General features: G+C 46.3%; 1 protein-coding gene and 1 non-coding gene across 2 annotated transcripts in view; both read right to left on the bottom strand.

The window, feature by feature from the left end:
* Positions 1-25367, bottom strand: part of HAUS6 (HAUS augmin like complex subunit 6) — a 199397-nt gene that overhangs the window by 97484 nt on the left and 76546 nt on the right. Inside the window, exons 9-11 of the mRNA XM_063914178.1 lie at positions 18211-18404; positions 17774-17903; positions 17269-17371 (exon numbers count right to left, since the gene is read on the bottom strand). Of these exons, the coding sequence (XP_063770248.1) occupies positions 17269-17371; positions 17774-17903; positions 18211-18404 (427 nt within the window). The remainder of the gene's footprint in view (positions 1-17268; positions 17372-17773; positions 17904-18210; positions 18405-25367) is intronic.
* LOC134932703 (small Cajal body-specific RNA 8) lies at positions 17983-18113 on the bottom strand. The gene has a single exon (XR_010179456.1). It is a non-coding gene; the product is annotated as a small Cajal body-specific RNA 8 (non-coding RNA).

The following is a 25367-nucleotide window of genomic DNA, read 5'->3' as shown; positions in this document are numbered from 1 at the left end:
GACATCGCACTTACTCTCGATGCCAGAGTGCAAACATCCCTCTGAGCATCTCGCATATAAAGAAACGCATCCTTTAATTGCTCTAGAGTCAATAAAATACTGTCCCTATCCAGGGTATCAATATTTTCAGTCAGGGAATCCAACCACACTACCCCAGCACTGCACATCCAGGCTGAGGCTATTGCTGGTCGGAGTATAACACCAGTATGCGTGTATATACTCTTCAGGGTAGTTTCCAGCCTCCTATCTGCTGGATCCTTGAGGGCGGCCGTATCTGGAGACGGCAACGCCACTTGTTTTGATAAACGTGTGAGCGCTTTATCCACCCTAGGGGGTGTTTCCCAGCGCGCCCTAACCTCTGGTGGGAAAGGGTATAATGCCAATAACTTCTTAGAAATTAGCAGTTTTCTATCTGGGTTAACCCACGCTTCATCACACACGTCATTCAATTCCTCCGATTCTGGAAAAGCTACAGGTAGTTTTTTCACCCCCCACATAATACCCCTTTTTGAGGTACCTGCAGTATCAGAGATCTGCAAAGCCTCCTTCATTGCCGTGATCATATAACGTGTGGCCCTATTGGAAAATACGTTTGTTTCTTCACCGTCGACACTAGATTCATCTGTGTCGGTACCTGTGTCGACTGACTGAGGTAAGGGACGTTTTACAGCCCCTGACGGTGTCTGAGACGCCTGAGCAGGTACTAACTGGTTTTCCGGCCGTCTCATTTCGTCAACTGACTTTTGTAATGTACTAACATTATCACGTAATTCCATAATTAAAGCCATCCATTCCGGTGTCGACTCCCTAGGGGGTGACATCACCATTACCGGCAATTGCTCCGCCTCCACACCAACATCGTCCTCATACATGTCGACACACGTACCGACACACAGCAGACACAGGGAATGCTCTTATCGAAGACAGGACCCCACTAGCCCTTTGGGGAGACAGAGGGAGAGTTTGCCAGCACACACCAAAAGCGCTATAAAATGTATATAAACAACCCTAAAAGGTGTTGTTTTTGTTATATGCGCTTTAAATAAATAAATAAATATCGCCAAAATATGCCCCCCTTCTCTTTGTTACCCTGTTTCTGTAGTGCAGTGCAGGGGAGAGTCCTGGGAGCCTTCCTCACAGCGGAGCTGAGCAGGAAAATGGCGCTGTGTGCTGAGAATAAGCCCCGCCCCCTTTTCGGCGGGCTTTTCTCCCGGGTTTTGAGATATCTGGCCTGGGTTAAATACATACATATAGCCTCAATGGCTATATGTGATGTATTCTTTGCCATCAAAGGTATTAAATATTGCTGCCCAGGGCGCCCCCAGCAGCGCCCTGCACCCTCCGTGACCGTTCAGTGTGAAGTGTGTAGCAACAATAGCGCACAGCTGCAGTGCTGTGCGCTACCTTCATGAAGGCTGAAGAGCCTTCTGCCGCCTGTTTCCGGACCCTCGATCTTCAGCATCTGTAAGGGGGATCGGCGGCGCGGCTCCGGGACGAACCCCAGGGTGACCTGTGTTCCGACTCCCTCTGAAGCTATGTCCAGTAGCCTAAGACTCCAATCCATCCTGCACGCAGGTGAGTTGAAAATCTCTCCCCTAAGTCCCTCGATGCAGTGAGCCTGTTGCCAGCAGGACTCGCTGAAAATAATAAACCTAAAAACTTTTTCTAAGCAGCTCTTTAGGAGAGCCACCTAGATTGCACCCTGCTCGGACGGGCACAAAAACCTAACTGAGGCTTGGAGGAGGGTCATAGGGGGAGGAGCCAGTACACACCATGTGATCCTAAAAGCTTGCTTTTGTGCCCTGTCTCCTGCGGAGCCGCTATTCCCCCTGGTCCTGACGGAGTCCCCAGCATCCACTAGGACGTTAGAGAAATAATAATAATTAGTAAATATTATAAGGTTGTGGCCAAGCAGAGGTCCGGAGCAGTCGCAACGCTGAGCGGCTCCTACTTACCCTGCATATCTCCCCTCTCATCGGCTTCCCCCTCTCCCTGTCGGGTCCCCCGGGGCTCTCTGCTGTGTCCTGGAGTCAGAAGGCATCTGTGAAGCCTCTGCAGGTTGTGGCCTTGCCGGGACTGGAAGCCGTGGCCTCAATTTCACGGGATCCCGCCACATATGCCCCTTCCGCGCCAGTGACCGGCGAACCGCATCACAGCCCAGCAAAAGTGCGGGGGGCGGAATCCTGGAGGCTTGCTACAGCTCATTACCCCCTGCCTGGGAGGATGACAAAACTTTGGATCCTACATGAGGGCTCCAGCTCTGCAAGGCGAGAGACACCAGCTGTGCCCCTGCTGCAGTTTGTGCCTTCCCTATCACTTCCCATTGCTGCTGGGCTCTTCTTGCACCCCTCTCCCTGCTAGTCCTGCCCTCTCCCTGCTGGTTCTACGACCTTGTTATTTGGGGAAACCCTGCTACCCCATTGGCCCCTCCACAGTGCAACACTCGCCAACACTGCTGGATCCTCTTATTCTGCAGCTGGACTGGATAATCTGCCGTGGGCTAGCTATTTGCCTTCGTAGGAGTGCCCTCTACTGGGACTATTGTTTGATGCCACCCTGAGCAACGTAGCTTCCATATGTAATCCGGACCATTTATCTTCCACCACCTATGAACTTTATGCTTACCTAATATTTATTTCAACGGAATATCCCCATATCTGATCCGACTCCTACACTTACGAACAGAGATATCAGAATTCCGCCAAAAAAGGCCAAAGGGGTTCTACCTACCAGGGTGACCTTCCCCTCACAGAAGACTGCTCGCACCTCCACTCCGATGGTGGGGTCCCCTGCCTCCGCCTCTACTTCTCCGGCAAGTGGTACTCGAGGCCCCCCTTCTGAGCCTGGGTATGATCCAGAGTCTGATGCTCCCCTTATGGTCAAGACGCTATACCAGGTGTTCTCTGCATTTAAGACTGAATTGACCCAGGACCTTACTGCTGCTATACGCGAGGTCAAGACGGAATTGGGTGCTATTGGCGACCGCACTGATCACCTGGAGCGTAAGATGGAAGAGCTGGTCTCATCCCACAACGATCTTATTACGGCTCATAAACAAAGCGAGCTTGAGGCGTTTAAAGGACAAGATAGCAGATACTGGGGATCAGTTACCAGCGCAACATCAAGATTCGGGGCATTCCACACTGTGTCAAACTCTGAGTTGGAGGATTATGCTCTTTCCCTATTTCTGAAGCTTTTCCCCGGAACGGAGACCAGAGATTTAGTCAGACAGAAGCCATAGTCTCCAGAGACCGCGTTCTGATGCTTCCACGGGATACTCTGAGGGTCCATTTCTATACCACCAAGGACTGTATTCTTAAAGCAGCTTGAGCAGCTGGAGATTCGGACTCTAATATCCTGGGCGGATTACAACTCTTCCCGACCTCTCCGCATCACTGTTCCCCATTACTTCAGCCCTCCATGCCCAAGAAATTCCCAGTAAAGCTCATCTCCTTCGAGTGTTCATCGTACACAATTTCTTCCCTGGATGCTGGCGTCAAGCTTCTATTGGAGTGGGACATCTGTTAATCTACCTCCTGGCTCTAAGAAACAACCAACTCTCCATTCGGACTGGTCCGTCGCTTGAAGATCTGGTTTACTGTCTTCAATTATGGACTGTACAGCCTGGCGGTTTATAGTTTAGGACTTTTCTACCTTTATTCCGCTGGGTCATCAGAGTATGCGAGTCACTACGCCGGTTGTTTCATTGTTATTGCCTTTTTGACGGATGTATTGTTCTCATGGGTTTTTCTTTGGGTTAACAAATCACTATTGTGCATGATTGAGTGGTGGCGTTAAACCACATTGTTGTTACACTACTGCATCTCCTTCTCTCCTATGCCGTAGAAATGCTGTCCAGATACACCGGGCCATTTATGTTTGTTCTTTCCTGTTCTCTTCCTTGTTATGTGTGTTTTAGGCTTGCTTCTTGACACCGTACCGTTCCCATTCATTGTTGTGTAGTGCATTTACTGTATATTTTAATCCTGCTGGTTTTCATGTGTTTCGCTCTTACAAACTGCCTATGGTCAAGGATCTAGCTGCCTATGGTCAAGGATCCTTCCTTAAATATTAAGTGGTTAAACTCCCCTAATAAAAAGGAGGTTGGCGCTGGGTTTTTTACTAAACAGAACAGAGGTTGTATAGTTACAAGAGACCCACTTTTCCTCATCAAGACCTCCCATTTTGAAGGACTGTAGATTTCCCGTAGGAAATTTCGCTAAATGGACCCTTTAAATGGAGTGGTGTAGCCATTTTGTTTAGGAATTCTATCGTGTTTACATTGCATACACAAGTAGTTGATAAAAATGGTTGTTACCTTATTTTAGCTGGCCTTTTGGAAAATAAAATGAGTCACCTTGGTGTCGGCATATGCTCCTAACGCCAACCAGGTATCATTCTTCCGCAAGTTATGTCTGGCTATCCAGAAAGTCTGTAAAAGTTTTCTCCTCATTACTGGAGACTTTAATTTGGCCCTAGACCCTAAATTGGACAAATCCCCATGGGCCTCTATCACTCCTTCCTCGATTTCCCACAACCCCTCCTTGGCCTTCCGTAATCTTTTGGAAGAGTTTGATCTTTACAACATTTGGGGTGTACAAAACCCTACTGCCCGTGAACACACCTACTATTCCCCAGTTCATAACTCCTACTGTCGTACTGATTTTATTTTTTCGGATAAACGGAGCCTTCAATATGCCCACTCTGTGGATATTCTTCCTATAACTAGGTCGGACCACACTCCTCAGTCTCCATGGCCGGAGAGGGAGGGAGAGAGCGGGGTGGGGGGGAAGGGGAGAGAAAGCATACTGATGATCTCCCCACCTGTTAGCTAATTATAGGTCACGAAAACCTATAGCCGACTGTATCACGTCATATGTGGAGTTAAATTCCCCTTCAGACATGTCTACTCTGAACTACTGGTATGCAATCAAAGCTGTAGTGAGAGGGGTAGCAATACAAGCGGGGGCTATGCTTAAAAAGCAGTCCCAGCAACGTCAGACTGAGCTTGAACTTAAAATTGAAGGCATTAGAGGATATGAACAAGAGACACCCCTCAAATATCCTTCGTAAAGGAGCTATCCAACAAGGGGGGGGGATTCAAATGTTTGAAAAGTCAGTTGGGTGTCTGTTTGTTTTTTCCTGTCTATTACATAGGAACAGACACCCAACTGACTTTTCAAACAATTGAATCACCCCCTAGGTCTCAAATTCAAAAGTTACTCATGGCAAGCACACAGGACTCTGAATAGATTACGTCAGAAATTCTATGTAGCTGGGAATAGACATGGAAATATGCTGGACCGCAAACTTCGAGCCCAACAAGCTCGGAATAGAATTAAATAAGTTGTTTCACCCTCGGGTGCAAAGACTTTCCAATCCTTTGCACCTTTCGAATCAGTTTGCTGGTTTCTATTCTCAACTACACTGCTCAAAAAAATAAAGGGAACACTTAAACACCACAATGTAACTCCAAGTCAATCACACTTCTGTGAAATCAAACTGTCCAATTAGGAAGCAACACTGATTGACAATCAATTTCACATGCTGTTGTGCAAATGGAATAGACAACAGGTGGGAATTATAGGCAATTAGCAAGACACCCCCAATAAAGGAGTTGTTCTGCAGATGGTGACCACAGACCACTTCTCAGCTCCTATGCTTTCTGGCTGATGTTTTGGTCACTTTTGAAAGCTTGTGGTGCTTTCACTCTAGTGGCAGCATGAGACTGAGTCTACAACCCACACAAGTGGCTCAGGTAGTGCAGCTCATCCAGGATGGCACATCAATGCGAGCTGTGGCAAGAAGGTTTGCTGTGTCTGTCAGCGTAGTGTCCAGAGTATGGAGGCGCTACCAGGAGACAGGCCAGTACATCAGGAGACGTGGAGGAGGCCATGGGAGGGCAACCACCCAGCAGCAGGACCGCTACCTCCGCCTTTGTGCAAGGAGGAACAGGAGGAGCACTGCCAGAGCCCTGCAAAATGACCTCCAGCAAGCCACAAATGTGCATGTGTCTACTCAAACGATCAGAAACAGACTCCATGAGGGTGGTATGAGGGCCTGACGTCCACAGGTGGGGATTGTGCTTACAGCCCAACACCATGCAGGACGTTTGGCATTTGCCAGAGAACACCAAGATTGGCAAATTCGCCACTGGCACCCTGTGCTCTTTACAGATGAAAGCAGGTTCTCACTGAGCACATGTGACAGAGTCTGGAGACGCCAAGGAGAACGTTCTGCTGCCTGCAACATCCTCCAGCATGACCGGTTTGGCAGTGGGTCAGTAATGGTGTGGGGTGGCATTTCTTTGGGGGGGCGCACAGCCCTCCATGTGCTCGCCAGAGGTAGCCTGACTTCCATTAGGTACCGAGATGAAATCCTCAGACCCCTTGTGAGACCATATGCTGGTGCGGTTGGCCCTGGGTTCCTCCTAATGCAAGACAATGCTAGACCTCATGTGGCTGGAGTGTGTCAGCAGTTCCTGTAAGATGAAGGCATTGATGCTATGGACTGGCCCGCCCATTCCCCAGAACTGAATCCAATTGAGCACATCTGAGACATCATGTCTCGCTCCATCCACAGACTGTCCAGGAGTTGGCGGATGCTTTAGTCCAGGTCTGGGAGGAGATTCCTCAGGAGACCATCCGCCACCTCATCAAGAGCATGCCCAGGCGTTGTAGGGAGGTCATAGAGGCACGTGGAGGCCACACACACTACTGAGCCTCATTTTGACTTGTTTTAAGGACATTACATCAAAGTTGGATCAGCCTGTAGTTTGAATTTTCCACTTTAATTTTGTGCGACTCCAAATACAGACCTCCATGGGTTAATAAATTTGATTTCCTTTGATAATTTTTGTGTGATTTTGTTGTCAGCACATTCAACTATGTAAAGAACATTTAATAAGAATATTTAATTCATTCAGATCTAGGATGTGTTGTTTAAGTGATCTTTATTTTTTTGAGCAGTGTATATAACTTGTCCTCCAACTCTTCTGTCCCTCAGCCTTCTCTCTATTAATTGGTTTGCCGATTTAGAGCTGCCCTCATATCAGCTGATCAGTTGGTATTATTGAATGCCCCATGGTCCCTAACAAATCATTGGAGCTATTAAGTCCTTTCCTAAAAAGGCAAGGCTCCTGGCCCCAATGGCTTTAGCAATGATTTTTATGTTACTTTCCAAGACTTGCTCGCTCCTTCATTGGTTACAGTTTAGAACGAGATTACTTCTTGTGGTACTCTCCCGACATAGATGCTCGAGGCCCAAATAGTCACGATTCTTAAACCTGGTAAAGACCCGACTTTGTCCAAACTATCGCCCAATTGCATTGCTAAATGGCAAAGTTAAATTATATGCTAAATTAAAAGCTACTCGTTTGAACGCTTCTCTCCCTTTGCTAATCCATCCTGACCGAGTCAGTTTTGTCTCAGGCAGACAAGCATCTGACAATACACGTAGGGTATTTAATCTGATTGACTCCTTGCCCTGTAGTCAGGGCTCTCTTGCAGTCAGAAGCAGAGGCGGCTTTAGATTGTTTGAGCTGGAATTATGTGAACGCGGTTTTATCGAAATTTGGCTTTCAGGATCAGATATCGTCCATTTTGGCTCTATATAGTCCTCCATCGGCTCGTGTTTTCAGCAACGGGTTCTTATTCAACTCTTAGGATTTCTAATGGGACCTGGCAGAGTTGCCCCCTCTATCCTCATTTTCACTCTAGCTATTGAGCCCCTCACAGCTAGGATTTGTGCTGACCCGTTATTCCCGGGAGTTTGTATAGGTTCTTCATCCTCACTAAGCCAGCTCATTAGTTCTTTTGGTTTCCAATATCATCTCTATGCGGATGACACTCAAATCTATCTTTCCTCTCCAGACCTATCCCCTGCTCTTCTCACTCGTATATCCAACTGTCTCTCTGCTATTTGTTTGGATGTACCAGCGATTTCTTAAACTTAACATGTCTAAGAACGAGCTGATCATCTTCCCTCCCTCTCTCCCACATAACCTCATCTCCTACAATCTCATTATCTATTGATGGCACTATCATCTCCTCTAGTCCCCAAGTGCGCTGTTTTAGAGTAATCCTCGACTCCTCCCTCTTTCAAACCACACATTCAGCACCTCTCTCAAACCTGCCGTTTTCATCTAAAAAATATTTCCAGGATAAGACCCTTTCTGAACCAGGATGATACCAAGACCCTTATGCACTCACTGGTCACATCCAGACTGGACTACTGTAATCGCCTCCTGACTGGCATTCCTGACAAATCTCTCTCCACTCCAATCTACCCTTAATGCTGCTACCCGGCTCATTTTGCTCACCAAAACGCATTACATCCACCTCTCCTCTCTTACAAGACCTTCACTGGCTCCCCTTCCCTTTCAAGCTTCTCACACTCCCTTACAAAGCCCTCACATACTTCTCTCCCATCTACATCTCCGACCTTCTCTTCCTTTACACTCCCATCCGTCCGTTTCTGACTCTCCTGCCTACTGATTCCTTCCTCCCACTCCTACCTCCAAGATTTTAATAATCTTCACCTGCTCCAACTCCAGCAGTCGTCTGCCACCTGATACTTATTCCAGTGTCATCTGCTGATGTAGCCATTTACCCTGTACTTGTCCTATATGGTCTTCAACTGTAAGTTGCTGTTTTCCTGTTTTGATTTATGTACTCTCTAATTGGGTGCTGTGGAACCCTTGTGGCGCCATATAAAGGATAATCTCACAAATTATGCCTTTTTGCAGATTATGTTCTCTTGTTTGTGTCTGACCCCATAACTACACTTCCACAACATTTTAGCCGACTATTCGGAGACATCCTATAATAAACTAAACACAACAAAAACAGATGCTCTACCGATTAACCTCTCCCACTCTATTTCCTCTCTGCGCTCCTCCTACCCTCACAACTGGCAAACTGATTTGATATGTTACTTAGGTATTCATATCCCTCCACCTCTTCTGTTTTTGACATAAATCTGCTCACTTATTGCTTCGCTGTTACTGTTGACACAATCTTGCCTCTATGATATTTCGTGGCTTGGCCGTTTAGCAGCTTTCAAGATGTTGTTGCTGCCTAAATTTATGTTTTTCAGGACTATTCCGTATACATTTTCCTAAAAAAATATTTAGATAAACTTAATTCTATTCTTACTATGTGTGGGCATCTCGCCCACCTAAACTTGCCTGGTCAAAAATAAGCTTGCCATGTAATAAGGGAGGCTTGAATTTTCCTAATCTTGTTCTCTATCAAGAAGCTGGTCTCTTAGCTCAAATTAAAGCTTACTATAGTGATAAGTGGCTTGGGTGGACATGTCTGGAGGATCTAGCTGTCCGATTTCCCTTACATAATTTATTTTGGTTGCCTAAAGATCTACGACCTTCATTCTTATCCCTTCGCCATGCTACCTTGCAAGTATGGGATAGACTGGCATCTAAGCTCTCAAATACTCTACACTCCAGTCATTATCTCTGCGTACTGTTGCCAAACCTCAACCTTGCTAATTGGTATGCTAGTGGAACAGTATCCCTCAGGGACTTGTTGGATGGGTTTGTCTTCCGTTCCTTTTCCAATATACTAGAACGTTTCTCCCTGCCTGTGCTGGAGAGATTGCAGTATTACCAACTCAAACATTAGTGGAATAGCCTAATCCATTCAACATCTCCCCCAGACCCTCGCATATCTCCTATAAGGGCTCAATTGACCAAGCCAGGGTATATTTCCTTTTGGTATAATGTTTTAATAGAATTGACACCCTTCTCAAATCTAATGCTCAAAACCGCTGGGAACTGGACATTGGTGTCTTTCCCTGATTTTCAATTGGCGAAAACCTTTAAGTCTTCTTATAAAATGTCTAAGTGCTTGAATCACTCTGAAATGCATGTCAAATTGTTACATATGCTGTACCTCACCACGGATAGGCTCCACACAATTTGGCTTTCATACTCAAAGTTTTGTTGGCGTCTGTGGTGACGTTGGTCATCTATTCCATGTGTTTTGGACGTGTCTTCTCAACTTTCTGGAGTGAAGTATTTGACTTAATTAACAAAGTATTAGACCTCTCCTTGTTCCGTTCCCCCCTTATAGCTTTATTGAATTGCTATCCGAGCTCTATTGGTTCCCATTTACACTATGTTTTGGGGCATATCTGTATAGCGGCTCGTGCTGCCCTGGCCCAGTGTTGAAAACAACCCACATTACCTCCCCTTATGAAAATTCCCAAAGTTCAGTTCCATTTCTTAATGGAAACAAAGAACATCCCATATTTTTACTACCAACTCCTCTTGTCCACTGGATGCTATGGGGAATAGATGATCGATATCCATCTATCCACAGAAGGAGAGGGAGTGAAACAGGTCTCCTACTCCCGCTCTCCTCTGTCCCAACACCATTTAGTTTGACTGAAGGGGCATCTTCTACCTCCCCCGTTTTTGACCATGGGTTCGATATTGTAACACTAGCCCTCCCTTCTCTTACCTTGTTTTGTATTATCGTGGGATACGCACCACTGTTTCTGCATGTCTTATTGATAAATGTCTGTACGCATGCTTATTTCCTTTATTGTACAGTCTCATGATGTTATATATTGTTATTCCCCCACCCCCCTTTTTTCCCCTTTCTGTATCCTTTATCGTTTGTAACAATTCAATAAAAATGGATTGAAAAAAAAAAAAAAAAAATGGAAGAAAAAAAAAGTTGACATTTATTCCAGTGATCAGCAGAGTAACTGTTCGCGGAAAAGAGGATTTTGGTGCTTACCGATAAATCCATTTCTCTGAATCCTCTAGGGGACACTGGAGTCCTGTACAGTAGGGGTGTGAAGCCTTGAACCGGAGGTGTGGCACAATCTAAAATTAGCATTGTCTGCACAGCCGGCTCCTCCCCCATTCACATCCCTCCTCCTCAGTTTGAAAAATTTGACAGAGAATAGGACAACCGTACAAAATATCAAACAGCGGCCAAGAACTCTGAACCGAATAAGTAACGCTGGTTTGTACGAACTGTTTAAAACAAGAACTTTGAACACCGCAGGTCGACAGCACCGAGGCGGGCGTCCAGTGTCCCCTAGAGGATTCAGAGAAATAGATTTATCGGTAAGTACCAAAATCCTTTTCTCTTTCATCCACTAGGGGACACAGGAGTCCTGTACAGTAGGGGACGTCCCAAAGTTTTCCCCCAGGGAGGGAGTGCTGTCGGTGGCCTGCAAAACAAAACGTCCGAACTTAGATTCTCCTGGCGCTAAAGTATCAAACTTGTAAAATTTTGCGAACGTATGGGCTGAAGACCAAGTCGCCGCTCTGCAAAGTTGAGTAGTGGAAGCACCCCCCTGGCAGCCGCCCACGAGGCTCCCACTGATCGGGTAGTATGAGCACCCGTCTGAACCGGAACCGGTTTGCCACAGGAAACATAAGTTTGCCGAACGGCAAGTCTAATCCATCTAGACAAAGACTGCTTAGATGCCGGCCAACCCTTCTTTGGCCCATCATAAAGAACAAACAAATGGTCCGACTTTCTGAAGGACGACGTAACCTGTACGTAAAGCTCGGACAACATCCAATGACACGTCCTCATGTGTGAGCCCCTGGAAAGATGGGACCACTATTGGCTGGTTTACGTGAAACCCCGAAACCACCTTCGGAAGGAAGTCTGCTCTTGTACGGAGTTCCGCCCTATCCTGATGAAAAACTAAAAAAGGACTCTTACAGGATAAGGCTCCTAACTCAGAAACCCGCCTAGCCGAAGCCAAGGCAAGTAATAACGTAACCTTCCAAGATAGATATTTCAGGTCTGTTGTTGTCAACGGCTCAAAAGTCAGTGATTTCAAATATTCCAACACCAAATTTAAGTCCCATGGGTGCTGTGGGAGGATGAAAAGGGGGTTGAATCCTCAGAACCCCTTGTAAAAAGGTTTGAATCTCTGGCAAGGATGCTAACCGCTGTTGAAAAAGGATGGAGAGAGCCGAAATCTGAACCTTCAGAGAGCCCAGTCTGAGCCCTCCATCTAGACCGGCCTGAAGGAAAGGGAGAAGTCGAGATAAGTGGAAGTTCGTTGAATTCCATCCACGGTCCTGACACCAAGCCATGTACCGTCTCCAAATCCTGTAGTAGTGCCTGGCTGTGACTGGTTTCCTAGCGGCAATCATTGTAGGAATGGCCGTTCGTGGAATCCCTCTGTTCCTTAAGATCCGGGTTTCAAAAGCCACGCCGTCAAACGCAGCCTGTTCAGGTCGGGGTGTAGGAACGGTCCTTGAGATAGCAGGTCCTCTCTCTCTGAGGTAGCCTCCAAGGATCTTCCGTAAGTAACCCCAGCAGGTCCGAGTACCAACTCCTGCAGGGCCAATCTGGTGCGATTAGAATTGCCCACACTCATACCCAGGGTTCTGAAAAGGGTGAACCGGGAACGAGTGGGAATGGTGGAAATATGTAAACCCTCCTGTAACACCAAGGAAGTGTTAATGCGTCCACTCCTTCTGCTGCTGGATCTCGAGTCCTTGACACATATCTGGGCATCTGATGGTTTTATCGAGACGCCATTAGGTCCACCTGAGGCAGACCCCATCTTCTCACAACCATGTCGAAAATCCGTGGATGTAGGCACCACTCTCCCGGATGCATGTCCTGGCGACTAAGGTAATCTGCTTCCCAGTTTTACACACCTGGAATGAACACTGCCGAGAGAATGAAGTCTCGTCTTTCTGCCCACAAGATCTTTGTGGCTTCCTTTAACGCCATCCTGCTCTTTGTTCCTCCTTGACGGTTTATGTAAGCAGTCGTCGTGACATTGTCTGACTGAATCCTGATGTGTTGATTCATGACTAGGTCTTCTGCTAAGAGAAGTGCATTGTAAACTGCTCTTAGTTCGAGGATATTTATGGGTAGTTTTCTCTCCTGTAGCATCCACCGTCCTTGAAACTGATGGTCTTCTAGGCCGGCTCCCCAACCTCTGAGACTAGCGTCCGTTGTCAGGATCCTCCAATCCCAAATGCCGAATTTCTTGCCGGCTGCAAGGTTCTTGTGTAACGACCACCATATCAAGGAGACCCGTACTTGTGGTTGAAGTCGGATTCTCCGATGGAGAAGACAGTGCGAGCCTGCTCCCTGAGCAATGAGGTTTATTTGGAATGGTCGGGAATGAAGTCTGCCGTACTGGAGAGCTTCGAACGACGCCACCATCTTCCCGAGAAGTTGCACACAGAGGTGCAGAGAAACAGTTTGCGTCCTCAGTACCTGAGCCACTAATCTCTGTAGGTCCTGGACCTTGTTCTCTTGTAGGAACACACGTAATAGTACCGTGTCCAAGATGAGACCGAGGAATTGAATCCGTTGAGTCGGTATGAGGTTGGACTTTTGGAAATGGACAATCCATCCATGTTGAATTAGAAATTGATGGTATGTCTGAACATCCTTGAGCAGTCGATTCTGAGATGGTGCCTTGATCAGTAAATCGTCCAGATAAGGTATAATCGTGACCCTCAACAGTCTCAGTCCTGCAACCATGATCTTTGTGAAGATTCTTGGGGCTGATGATAGACCGAACGGAAAGGCCCGGAATTGGTAGTGATCCGCCACCAGTGCGAACCTTAGGTAAGCCTGGTGAGGAGTCCAGATTGGAATATGCAGATATGCATCCTTTATGTCCATGGATACCATGAACTCACCCTGTTCTAAGCCTGCAATGACTGATTGGATTGATTCCATCTTGAATTTGTAGACCCTTAAAAACTGGTTGAAAACTTTTAAATTGAGTATTGGTCTGACCGTCCAGTCTGGCTTTGGCACGACAAAAAGATTGGAATAGAACCCCGTTCCTCTCTGAGAAGCTGGAACCGGAATAATGACATCTGCTGGTAGCAATTTTAGAATTGCTGCCCGTAGTGCCCTTGCTTTTTGAGGGCACTGAGGCAATCCTGTTGTAAAAAACTGACTGAGGCCTCTGTTGAAATTCCAGTTTGTATCCCTGAGAGATTAAGTTGTTCACCCAAACTTCTGGTGAGGTTTTGGCCCAGATGTCCTGAAAACCTTCCAGTCGGCCGCCCACCAAAGGGGACCCCAGGTGAGCTGGGAGGCCGTGATGCCACGGTCTTGTCAGCAGGTTTATCATGCTTTCTGGTTGCTGCCTGTGAGCGGCCTCTACCTCTGCCCCCACGTTCTTGTGTACCGAAACCCCTACCTCGGGCTCGAAAGGACTGATCTAAATGAAGTAAACGCTGGTCCCGAATAACCTCTCCTAGTTTGTGGAGCGGTTCTCGTATAAGTAGTAGGCAGAAAAGTGGACTTCCCCGCTGTAGCCTGCGAAATCCACTTGTCAAACTCTGGTCCGAACAGCATTTCACCCCCAAGGGGATGGATTCTACCGCCTTCTTGGTGTCAGAGTCTCCTTGCCATTCTCTGAGCCATAAAATAAGTCTAGCCGATATGGCCGATGCGAGATGCTATTCTGCTAATATCCTTAGAAGCTTGACACAAATATGAAGCAGATTCTCGAATGTGTTCCGCCAGTTGGGTAATCTCTTCTAAGCTATTTTCTTCCTCAATAGCTTGTACAATACGTCCAGACCATGCACCCATGGCCTTGTTGACCCAAGCACAGACGATTGCAGGTCTCTGCGCTGCACCAGCTGCTACGAAAATTGACTTTAACGCTGTGTCAACCTTACGGTCTGACGCATCCTTTAAAGTAGTTACGTTAGGAATTGGTAAGATTGTCTTCTTTGATAACCTTCCTAGGGAAGCATCCACTACCGGCGGATTCTCCCACTTGTCCATTACACCCTTAGGTAGGGGATAAGTTAACTGAAACCTTTTTCGGAAATTGAAAGCGTTTGTCAGGTTGTTTCCAAGCCTCCTCCATCTGAGATTGGAGGGATTTAGGAATGGGAAACGCTGAACGCGGCTTTTGGGATTCGAACAAATCGAAATCTTCCGGCTCCCGTATTTCCTCTACCTTAAAGTTTAAGATCTCCTTTACCGCATCAATTAAGGAGTCCAGACCTGAGATTGCCGTGTCCTCCTCTGGAAAATCGGCGTCTAGGTTAGGTTCAATCAACTCACCTTCCTCCGTATAAAGAAGAAAACCCTCTTCCTCCTCTGATTCCGGTATAATAGGAAGAGTTCTTTAAACAGCCTTGCGCACACTCGTTTCTGCATGTGTGGGCGGCGTTAACTTGAGAAATTCCTCCATCGTCTTTGAGAATCCCGCAGCCCATTCAGATTGCTGCTTGCGCGATTCTGCCATCTCCTTGGAGATTCTATTAGCAAGGTTGTCTTCCCATGCCTTAGCCAGAGCACTGCTCCCAGGTGGAGCGTCCTTGTCTAAGCAGGAGTCGCACACCCCGGAGCTGCCAACCCGCGTGCTCTTGTTACATTTCGTACAAACATAACAGGTCTTGGTTGCCTTAGACATGCTGTTTTTTAAACCCCTTACCAGGGTATTACGCAGCGCTTTCACCCTTAAAACTAGGAAGAGAAAGACTGGGAGATGACGGAAGCGAAGGTATTGTATCCGGCTGGAATTACCTGTCCCTACCTTACATAAAGGGGATCAGGCCAAAATATTTTTACATGAAAAAATTTAATAAACAAAAAATAAAATAAAAACAAAATAAAACACCAGCCGACTCGCAACCCACACACCCCAACTGTTAAATCAGCTACGATGTTAGAGTTGGTATCCGCTTGCTTCCGTGTATTTTCATCAGGATCTTTGAAACAGAATTCCCTTGAAAATATAATTAGTAAAATAGGATTACTTTTCAGGAGATCCTCACATATAATTTACACCAGCAGAGGGAGCTGTTCGCATAATGAATCCCTCTACTAATATTAATATAGTCACATTCAGTCTGAGCAGCAGGGGGAGCTATTCTGAAGACCTTCCCCTATGTTCTTCCCTGGAGGGGGGAGGATACATCCATTCCCTCAGACGGGCGCCATAAATAATATTAAACATGGCCCCCACTATCAAGTTCCAGGTCATATCTTTTTATGCCCGGCTTCAGTCTAACCAAGGAGCCTTTACTGAGATGAAAATAATGCTTACTCTTGCTTCTGGCTATATCGCCGCGCGCTGCCGAGAACCTCCTCAGCCGCGCAGCGTTGTATGTCTCTCCCCCTCCCGCTGGCTGGCGCGCGCCGGGACAGCTGTTAGAAGGTCCCGTAGCGGCGCCTGTGCACCGCTTCTTCTACTCTGCAGGGCGCCGCTCTGCTGTCTTTCCCTGCACACAGGAAAGACAAGCTGAGTCTCGCACCGCACTTTGCTCCCGGGCGCTGGATAGGCTTGTGAAGAGGGGATTAAAGCTACAATAAAGCAAGAAACTGAGACAAATAGAAACTAAAAAAAAACATATCTACATGAAAGGACCTAGCCTAAGCTACTTCTCTCTTTCAACCAGTACTCACTATTAGCTGTTGGTGGATCTCCTGTGGAGAGATGCAGGTCCCTTCAATAGGGATCTTTGTCTCTCCAATATAAAGAGGCCTTGTCTCCCTTTTATTAGGTGGACGCAGCACACTTGTTTTAAATCTTTTAGTCAGGAGCTCAGTGCTCCACATGCTGTCCCTCCAGCACAATTTTTCAAACTGAGGGAGGAGGGATGTGAAGGGAGAGGAGCCGGCTGTGCAGACAATGCTAATTTTAGATTGTGCCACACCTCCGGTTCAAGGCTTCACACCCCTACTATACAGGACTCCAGTGTCCCCTAATGGATGAAAGAGAAATACAGGCGCTTCAAGTAAGGAAAGGGATAGCTACCAGTTACGCGGACTGAAGTTCAGTAGCACAAGTGTTTGTATTAACATACTTAGTAGCAATGTTTAAAGTAAACCAATACATATTGTATGAAATGACATTACTTCTAGGATGGCTTTTTCTTCAGTATGGATGGTCCTGACATTTAACTCCTGGGGTTGCAGTTTTAAAATAGAAACATTTGATTAAACTAAAGAACACTGCAACCAACTGGATACAGATCAACAACTAAGATATTTTACAATAACTTGGGCAGATTTAAAACCCATTACTGGAATAATCCAAAGAATAGCCTTAATTTACTGCAAATGTCTGAATTTGTAACAGGGTATATAATTGTAGAAACAGAAAATAGGTCATCTAGCAGCTGTTTTATATGTTCTTTTGTCCAACTTAAAAGTTAAAGTTTTTCTTCTTTCATGAACCAGGATTAGAGACCAGATATTGTTGCTTTGTATACGTTAAAAATTCCCAACACATCTATATTTCTCTAGAAAGAGGACATTAAAAGTTTCTCACCTGGAAGGGTCACTGGGTATTGGTTAAATACACTGCTGCTTAATTCTTCTTCTGCTGCAGGGTCAAATGAAAAAGGATCAAGAGGTGGCTGCAGTTCTAGGACCTGACAAACAATAATTGCTACATTAGCATGAGGATGCAACGGTACACTTCTTTGCTGCAGCTCAAAAGGACACCAAACACCCCCGACAGCAGAATACTATTACATGGATCTGCAGTTAAAGTAGTCGTTGTGACAAGGTTTGTGCAATTAACTAAAGCCACTATTGGAGGTTAATGTAAACAAAACACATGTTTAGTGCATAGAATTGCTATTAAAACGAATTTTAAGAAGGACTTAAACAATGTAATGTCCAATGAACATATACAAAATGTATTTGATTTACGCTCAGCATCAAAGTTAGTTATTGGAACTGGCGTTCCTTTGAAAGCAATGAAAGGTTTTTGCCACAAATTATGAACTTAACATTTAAACAAGTAGAAGACCCGCAACCTCTTTACTTACAGGGTTCAATCCTTTGAAGATTACAAAAGGCGACTTTCCTAGAATCCGCTTCCATTTTTTCTCCCAGTCCCTCTCTGCATCAGCAATGGATTTGTTAATATTTACAAGATCTTCCCTTTTTATTTTATGTCTGAAACAGTAAAACATTGCAAGTTAAATAGCAAAAAAGAGACTCCAAATATAAAAAATAAAATAAAAAAAAATTAAATAGATGTCTGCCCCGTATCTGTCCGTAACGATTTCTCTCAACTCATTACGGTCATCAAAAGGCAATATTATTTTAGGGAGATTTTGTGACAAAAAGAGCAGGTTCTCTCTCCATCTGTGTATCAATCTCCCATCATTATATAGTATAAACACCACAAAAGTTATCTGAAAAGAATACAAACTACACTCTGAACAGGAAAAGGGTGGTGGGGGGGGGGGAATGCTCTCACCTCATGTGTTTTAACCTAGCAAGAACTTCCGTTTCAAACTTCAGCTTTGTTGCAAGATATTGAAGATCGACATGAATCTCTTCACCACCACTGTGACAGTGTTCGAGCTTCACTATTTTTAAGGCTTCATTAAGCAACTGTATTACGGTTACAAGATTTACTTTTCCAGCTTCATACACATTCTCCATCTGCAACTGTATTAACAGAAAGGTCAATTTGTGGAGGCAATTAAAGAAAATAGTCTCCCATGCACATGTGTTTTAGGGCTCTTAAAGACATGATCAAGTTTTCCAAAAACAAGTTGGTCACATCCAAGCTTCTTGTACAGCCATTAGTGTGTTGAAGCTCACAAGCAACATTTTCTTCGCTTTGTTTATCTTTTAACAGTGCCATAGCATTTATGATGGGCTGTTTTAGCAGGGCCCTGCACCCTGCATGATTTTAAAGGGCAAAACGAACCCTGCTAAAAACAGCCTGCCCGCATCTATTCCATTAAAGAGAGCTTGGGTACGCACAGCTCCTACGCACACCTCCACCTGTGACACTTATCCGGGGGTTTGGTTTTGCCTCAACCAGGCGAAACCAAATCCCTGATAAAGACCAAGTTTTCTGCGAAAAAGTGCAGTGAAAATACATAGGTCCGTGGGGGGGTTTAAATGAGAAACAGGATAAATGGAAATATCTGTAAAAAAAAATTAAAAAAAAATTGATAACACCCCCCCCCCCACCCCAAGTTTATTCATGCAATACCCCGAGTGCCAGCCTTTGATCTTTTTCCATATTGACCAGACCGACCTCAAGCCACTGAATCAAGACACCACTGGGAGCGGGAGTTTCAAGGAAAGAAAAGTCACGATCAGCAATCCAACCGCTTGACTGGCACTATTGCATGTGATGCAAATGGAACCAGGTGTATGTTGTTACCTGGCCAGGTTGTATCACATGCAACACTCTGTACTGCCCTGTAGATGGAGATCCGTTCTGCACAACTGATCTCCTCTGGCTCTCCCAGAGTAATGCTGTGGTCTCTGACCACCAATATCACTTCTGTAATCGCACCACAGAACGCCAAGCAGCCACATGCTCTGCGGAAGCACAGTAGTGCAGGGAGGGAAACTTCGTTTCTCACGGCACATTTTAGCTGATCTCTGCTTGTGCTGAGATCTGCTGTAGCAGGGGAAACTGATCAGTCCCCACTAACACACTTCGTTCTGCATGTGGGTGAGGGTGGGTGCAAAAAGGTGCTTTTTTCTCTCACAGGCTGGTGTGTTTAGAAATGCATTGCTTTTGTAAAAAAATTGTTGCAGCTTTTAAAATGGGGGCCTATGGACACAGTGGGGTGCAAAATACCCACTAGAAAGTTTTAAATAAGAGAATATATATTTTTTTTTTTTTTTTACCCAGAGTAATATTTAAAAAAAAAAAAAAAAATATTGTATACCATTTGAGCAGTTTTGCGGTGAAAAATAAATAAATAAAAAGGATTTTGGCACCTTACCGATAAATCCATTTCTCTGAATCCTCTAGGGGACACTGGAGTCCTATACAGTAGGGGTGTGAAGCTTGCAACCGGAGGTGTGGCACAATCTAAAATTAGCATTGTGTGCACAGCCAGCTCCTCCCCCTTCACATCCCTCCTCCCTCAGTTTGGAAAATTTGACTGAGAGAATAGGACATACTATAGCACCTGGCGAGGAACCGAACCGTACAACATGTCAAACAGTATCCAAGAAACTGTTAGTTCGTACAAACAGCGTTCGTTTTTCGGTTGTTTAAACAAGAACTTCGAACACAGCAGGCTGACAGCACCGAGGCGGGCGTCCAGTGTCCCCTAGAGGATTCAGAGAAATGGATTTATCGGTAAGTACCAAAATCCTCTTTTCTCTTTCATCCACTAGGGGACACTGGAGTCCTATACAGTAGGGGACGTCCCAAAGTTATCCCCAAGGGAGGGAGTGCCGTCGGTGGCCTGCAAAACTAAACGTCCGAACTTAGATTCTCCGGACGCAAAGTTATCAAACCTGCAATAATTCGTGAACGTGGGCGCTAAAGACCACGTTGCCACTCTGCAAAGTTGAGTAGTGGAAGCACCTCTGGCATCCGCCCATGAGGCCCCACTGATCGGGTGGTAGGAGCACCCGCCTGAACCGAAACCTGTGTTACAGGAAATATAAGCTTGCCGAATGGCAAGTCAAATCCGTCTAGACAAAGACTGCATAGGTGCAGGCCAAAACTTCCGTGGCCCATCTAAAAACAAAACAAATCAAATGGTCCGACCTTCGGAAAAGTCGATGTAACCTACACGTATATCCCTAAAAACTCGGACAACATGCAAAGACACGTCCCCATCTGCAAGACCCTAGGAAGAGCGGACCATGCATGGCTGGTTTACGTGAAGCCCCGAAACAAACTTAGGAAGGAAATCTTTTCCTGCACGGAATCCCGTCCTATCCGCATGAAAAATGAAAAAGGGACGTCTACCCTATAAGGCTCCCAACTCCTGAACCTGCCTGGCCGAAACCAAGGCAAGCAATAATGTGATCTCCCAAGAGAGATATTTCTGGTCTTTCTTGCAAACGGCTCAAAAGTTGGAGTTCTCAAAAACTCCAACTCCAAAATTAAGTCCCCCAGCTCAGCGGGAGGACGAAAAGGGGAACGTATGCTCAGAACCCCCAAGTAAAAAGGTTTGACCTCTGGCAAGGATGCCAACCGCCGTAGAATATAGGATGGAGAGAGCTGAAATTTGAACCTTCAGAACGCCCAGTATCAGTTCTACCTCTAGACCGGCCTGAAGGAAAATAGAAGTCTGGATAAGTGGAAATTCGTCGAATTCCACCCACGTACTTGACACCAGGCCATATATCTCTTCCAATCTATGTAGTAGTACATGATTGTGACCAGCTATTTAGCAACAAACATCGTAGAAATGGCCGTTCTTGGTATCTCTGTCTCTTAAGATCCGGGTTTCAAGAGCCACGCCGTTAAACTCGACCTGTGCAGGACTGGGTGTTGAAACGGTCCCCGATATAACAGGTCCTCCCTCAGAGGCCACCGCCAAGGATCTTCCCCTAGTAATCCTGGCAGTTCTGAGTACAACTGCGGGACCAGTCTGGTGCGATCAGGATCGCCCACATTCGTTCTCTTTTCCACCCTTTCGGAAACCTGGGTATGAGTGGGAAAGGAGGAAAAATGTAAACCCTCCTGCAACACCAAGGAAGCGTTAATGCGTCCACTCAGTCTGCTGCTGGATCCCTTGTCCTGGACACAAATCTGGGCAGCTGATGGTTTTGTCAAGACGTCATTAGGTCCACTTGACGTAGACCCCATCTCCATACCACCATGTCGAACATCCGTGTAGGCACCACTCTCCCGGATGCATGTCCTGGCGACATGAGAGAATCTGCTTTCCCAGTATTCATCCCCTGGAATGAACACTGCCAAGAGGATGATGCGTCGCCTTTCTGCCAACAAGAACCTTGTGTCAGCCCTTGGCGCCTTCTTGCTCATTGTTCCTCCTTGACGGTTTAAGCAAGCCGTCGTCATGCCATTGTCCGACCGTATCCCGACGTGTTGACCCATGACTAGGTCTTCGGCTAAGTACACCGCTCTCAGTTCGAGAATGTACATGGGCAGGCTGCTCTCCAGTAACGTCCATCTGCCCTGAAACTGATGTTCCTCTAAGACGACACCCAAACTTCTGAAACGGTCGTCTGTTGTCAGGATCCTCTAATCCCAAATGCCGAATCTCTAGCCAGCTGCGAGATTCCTATGTGACAACCACCAAATTAAGGAGGTTCGTATGCGCGGTGGAAACAGGATTCTTCGATATAGAAACCAGTGCGAACTTGCTCCCTAAGCAATGAGGTTTATCCGGAATTGTTGAAAATGAAGTCTGCCGTATTGGAGAGCCTCGAACGATGCCACCATTGTTCCGAGAAGATGCACACAGAGGTGTAGCGAAACCGTGTGTGTGTCCGCAATTCCTGAGCCACTAAGCTCTGCAGGCCCAGGACCTTGCACTCTGGTAGGAACACTCCCAAGTGTACCGTGTCCAAGAGGAGACTGAGGAATTGAATCTGTTGAGTTGGCATGAGGATTGGTTTCTGGAAATTTACAATCCACCCATGTTGCATGAGAAATAGATGAGAAGTCTGAACATCCTTGATCAACTGTTCCCATGCCTTGATCCGGAGATCGTCTAGAGACTGTACAATCGTGACACTCAAACTCAATCCTGCAACCATGATTGCCATGGGCTTCGTAAAGATTTGTTTTGATGATAGACCTAATGGCAAGGCCCAGAATTGGCAGCGATCCATCACCAGTGCGAACCCTACACAGCCTGGTGAGGAGCTCAGATTTGGATATGCAGACATGCATCCTGTATGCTTTCTGAGGGCAGTGGGGCAATCCCGTTGTAAACAAACTGACTGAGGTCTTTGTGAAAATCCATTTATTTTTTTGGGGAGATTATGTTGTTTATGTAAAGGTCTGGTGAGGTTGTGGCCAAGATGTCCCTAAAACCTTCCAGACGTGAGCCCACCAACGGGGACCCCAGGTGAGCTGTTAGGCTGTCATGCCACGGTTTTGTCAGCAGGTTATCCTGCTTTCTGGTTGCTGCCTGTGAGCGGCCTCTCCTCTGCCCCCACGTACTTGTGTACCGAAACCTCTTACCCGGGCTCAAAAAGGACAGCGATCTAAATTAATGAAATGAAAAACTGGTCCCAAATAACCTCTCCGAACCTGTGGAGTGGTTCTTGTATAAGGCGTAGGCATAAAGGTGGACTTTCCTGCAGTAGCCTGCAAAATCCACTTGTCCAACTGTAGACAGAAAAGCATTTCACCCCCAAAGGGGGTGGATTCTACCGCCTTCATGGTGTCAGTCTCCCTGCCATTCTCTGAACCATAAAATCCGTTTAACCGATATGGCAGATGCGGAGATGTGCGATGCTATCCTGCTAATATCCTTTGAGGCTTGCCACAAGTATGAAACAGATTCATGACTGTGTTCCGCCCGTTGGGTAATCTTTCCTAAGCTATTTTTCCTAAATAGCCTGTACAATACGTCCAGACCATGCTCCCATGGCCCTGTAGACCCAAGTTCAGATGATCGCAGGTTTCTGTGTTGCACCTGCTGCTACCAAAACTTTGCCTTGCAAAATTGTCACATTAAGTATTGGTAAGATGGTCTTCGACAACCTTCCTAGGGAAGCATCCTCTACTGGTGGGTTCTCCCACTTAACCATTACACCCATAGGCAGGGGATAAGTGACTTGAGACCCCTTATTCTTTTTTTTTTTTTTTTTTTCGGAAATTGAAAATGTTTGTCAGGGGATTCCCAAGCCTCTTCCATTTGAGATTGGAGGGATTTAGGAATGGCAACCACTAATGAACACGGCTTTTGGGATTCGAACAATTCGAATTCTTCTTCCATTTCCGCTACAAATAAAGACTCAAGACCTGAGATTGCCGTGTCCTTTTCTGGAAAATCGGCGCTTAGGTTAGATTCAATGAACTCACCTTCCTCTGCATCAATGATAAGACCCTCTTCCTCCTTCCGGTATAATAGGAAGAGGACTCTTAACTGCCTTGCGCACATTCGTTTCTGTATGTGTGGGTGGCGTTAACCTGATGAGAAATTCCTCCACCAATCTTAGTTTTATTCTATTTGCAAAGTTAAGCGTGTTCCCTTCCTTCACGCTTTCTGCAACCGCAATCTGGTTTAGCGTGCTTGGCTGGTGCTTTTGACTGAAACAGCAGACACACACATATAGAATATTCAGCGGTACTTTCACCCTTTTAATTAGGTAAAGAAAGACCGTAGGGATGATGCAAACGATAGCCTTTACCTGGCCGACTGTCTCTTCAGAATTAAATTATTATTATCTTCCATATAACAGCCGTCTTACAACCCTTGCACTTCCAACTGTGAATCAGCTTTTATGAGCGGGGTTGATGTTCAGTTGCATCCCTTTATTTTCACAGGATAGGGATGGACATCGATGGTCGATGTTTCAGAACCATCGATGTTTTCGTTTCGATGGTAGTGTTTGTAGCATTTAATGGTGCCCTCCCGATGTTTTTCACCATCGAATGATAGTCATTCGATGGTCTTCCGATGGTGGCTTGTTTTTTTCTAATTCCAAATAGCTATGCCTCCCCTTGCTGCTGTGTCTATCAGGGAAACTTCCTAAGTCTGTTGGAGGCTGTCTGTTTCAGACATGAGCCTGCTCAGCCAGTCCCCTCACCCCCTTCCCTCTCTAGACTGCTGCTAGGCAACAGGGCCCACTGCAAGCTCTGATTGGCTCTCACTGACTCAAAGAGCCAATCAGATCCCAGACCTTACTTACCCTGCAGCAGCAGAAGCCACAGACACACGGAGCTCAGGAGGATTCATAGGAGACAGAGTGACCTCACTGATCTTTATATCACTCCAGCTATACACCACCACTGATCAGGGAGAATAATTTAGGAGGGCTATGGACAAAGTCCTTGCTTGAGTATGTTTTGGACTGTGGGAAAAACCAAGAGAAAACACAAAAACCATGGAAAGAACATACAAACTCCACACCATAATCATCGGAATTGGTCCCATGTGAGACAGCAAAGCAAACCGCGCACTGAGCAAGTTGCCATCCAGATTATTGTAAGAAATTCCCAGCCGGTACGCCGTACCGCTGGGTCGTCCACAATACTGCATTCCGCTGGCTTCGTTCTGTGTGAGGGGAGGAGAGCGCAGCGCAGTGCCTCTCCTGCCCCTCAATTCTCTTGGATGCCCAGTCTCACTCTCCATCGGCGGCGGCGCGGTCAATCTGAATAAGGCACCTGTTTACTAGCCAATCAGAGCTCATGGACCGGCAGCCGCGGCTCCTGATTGGCTAACGAACCGGCGCATCATTTCAGATTGACCCTGCCGCCGTTGGAGAGTGAGACCGGGCATCAAAGATAATTGAGGGGCAAGAGAGACGCTATGCTACGCTCTCCTCCCCCCCTCACATAGAAGAAACAGAGCCAGCGGCAAGGGGTGGGGGGCAAGGAGCGCACAGTGGGACAATGTATATCTGACACAGTGGGGGCATTGTATATCTGGCACAGTGGGGGCATTGTATATCTGGCACTGTGGGGGCAATGTATATCTGGCACTGTGGGGGCAATGT

The sequence above is a fragment of the Pseudophryne corroboree genome, chromosome 1 (genome assembly GCF_028390025.1).
Source record: "Pseudophryne corroboree isolate aPseCor3 chromosome 1, aPseCor3.hap2, whole genome shotgun sequence".
Taxonomy (NCBI): Eukaryota; Metazoa; Chordata; class Amphibia; order Anura; family Myobatrachidae; genus Pseudophryne; species Pseudophryne corroboree.
This window is presented reverse-complemented; position numbering and strand designations above follow the sequence as displayed.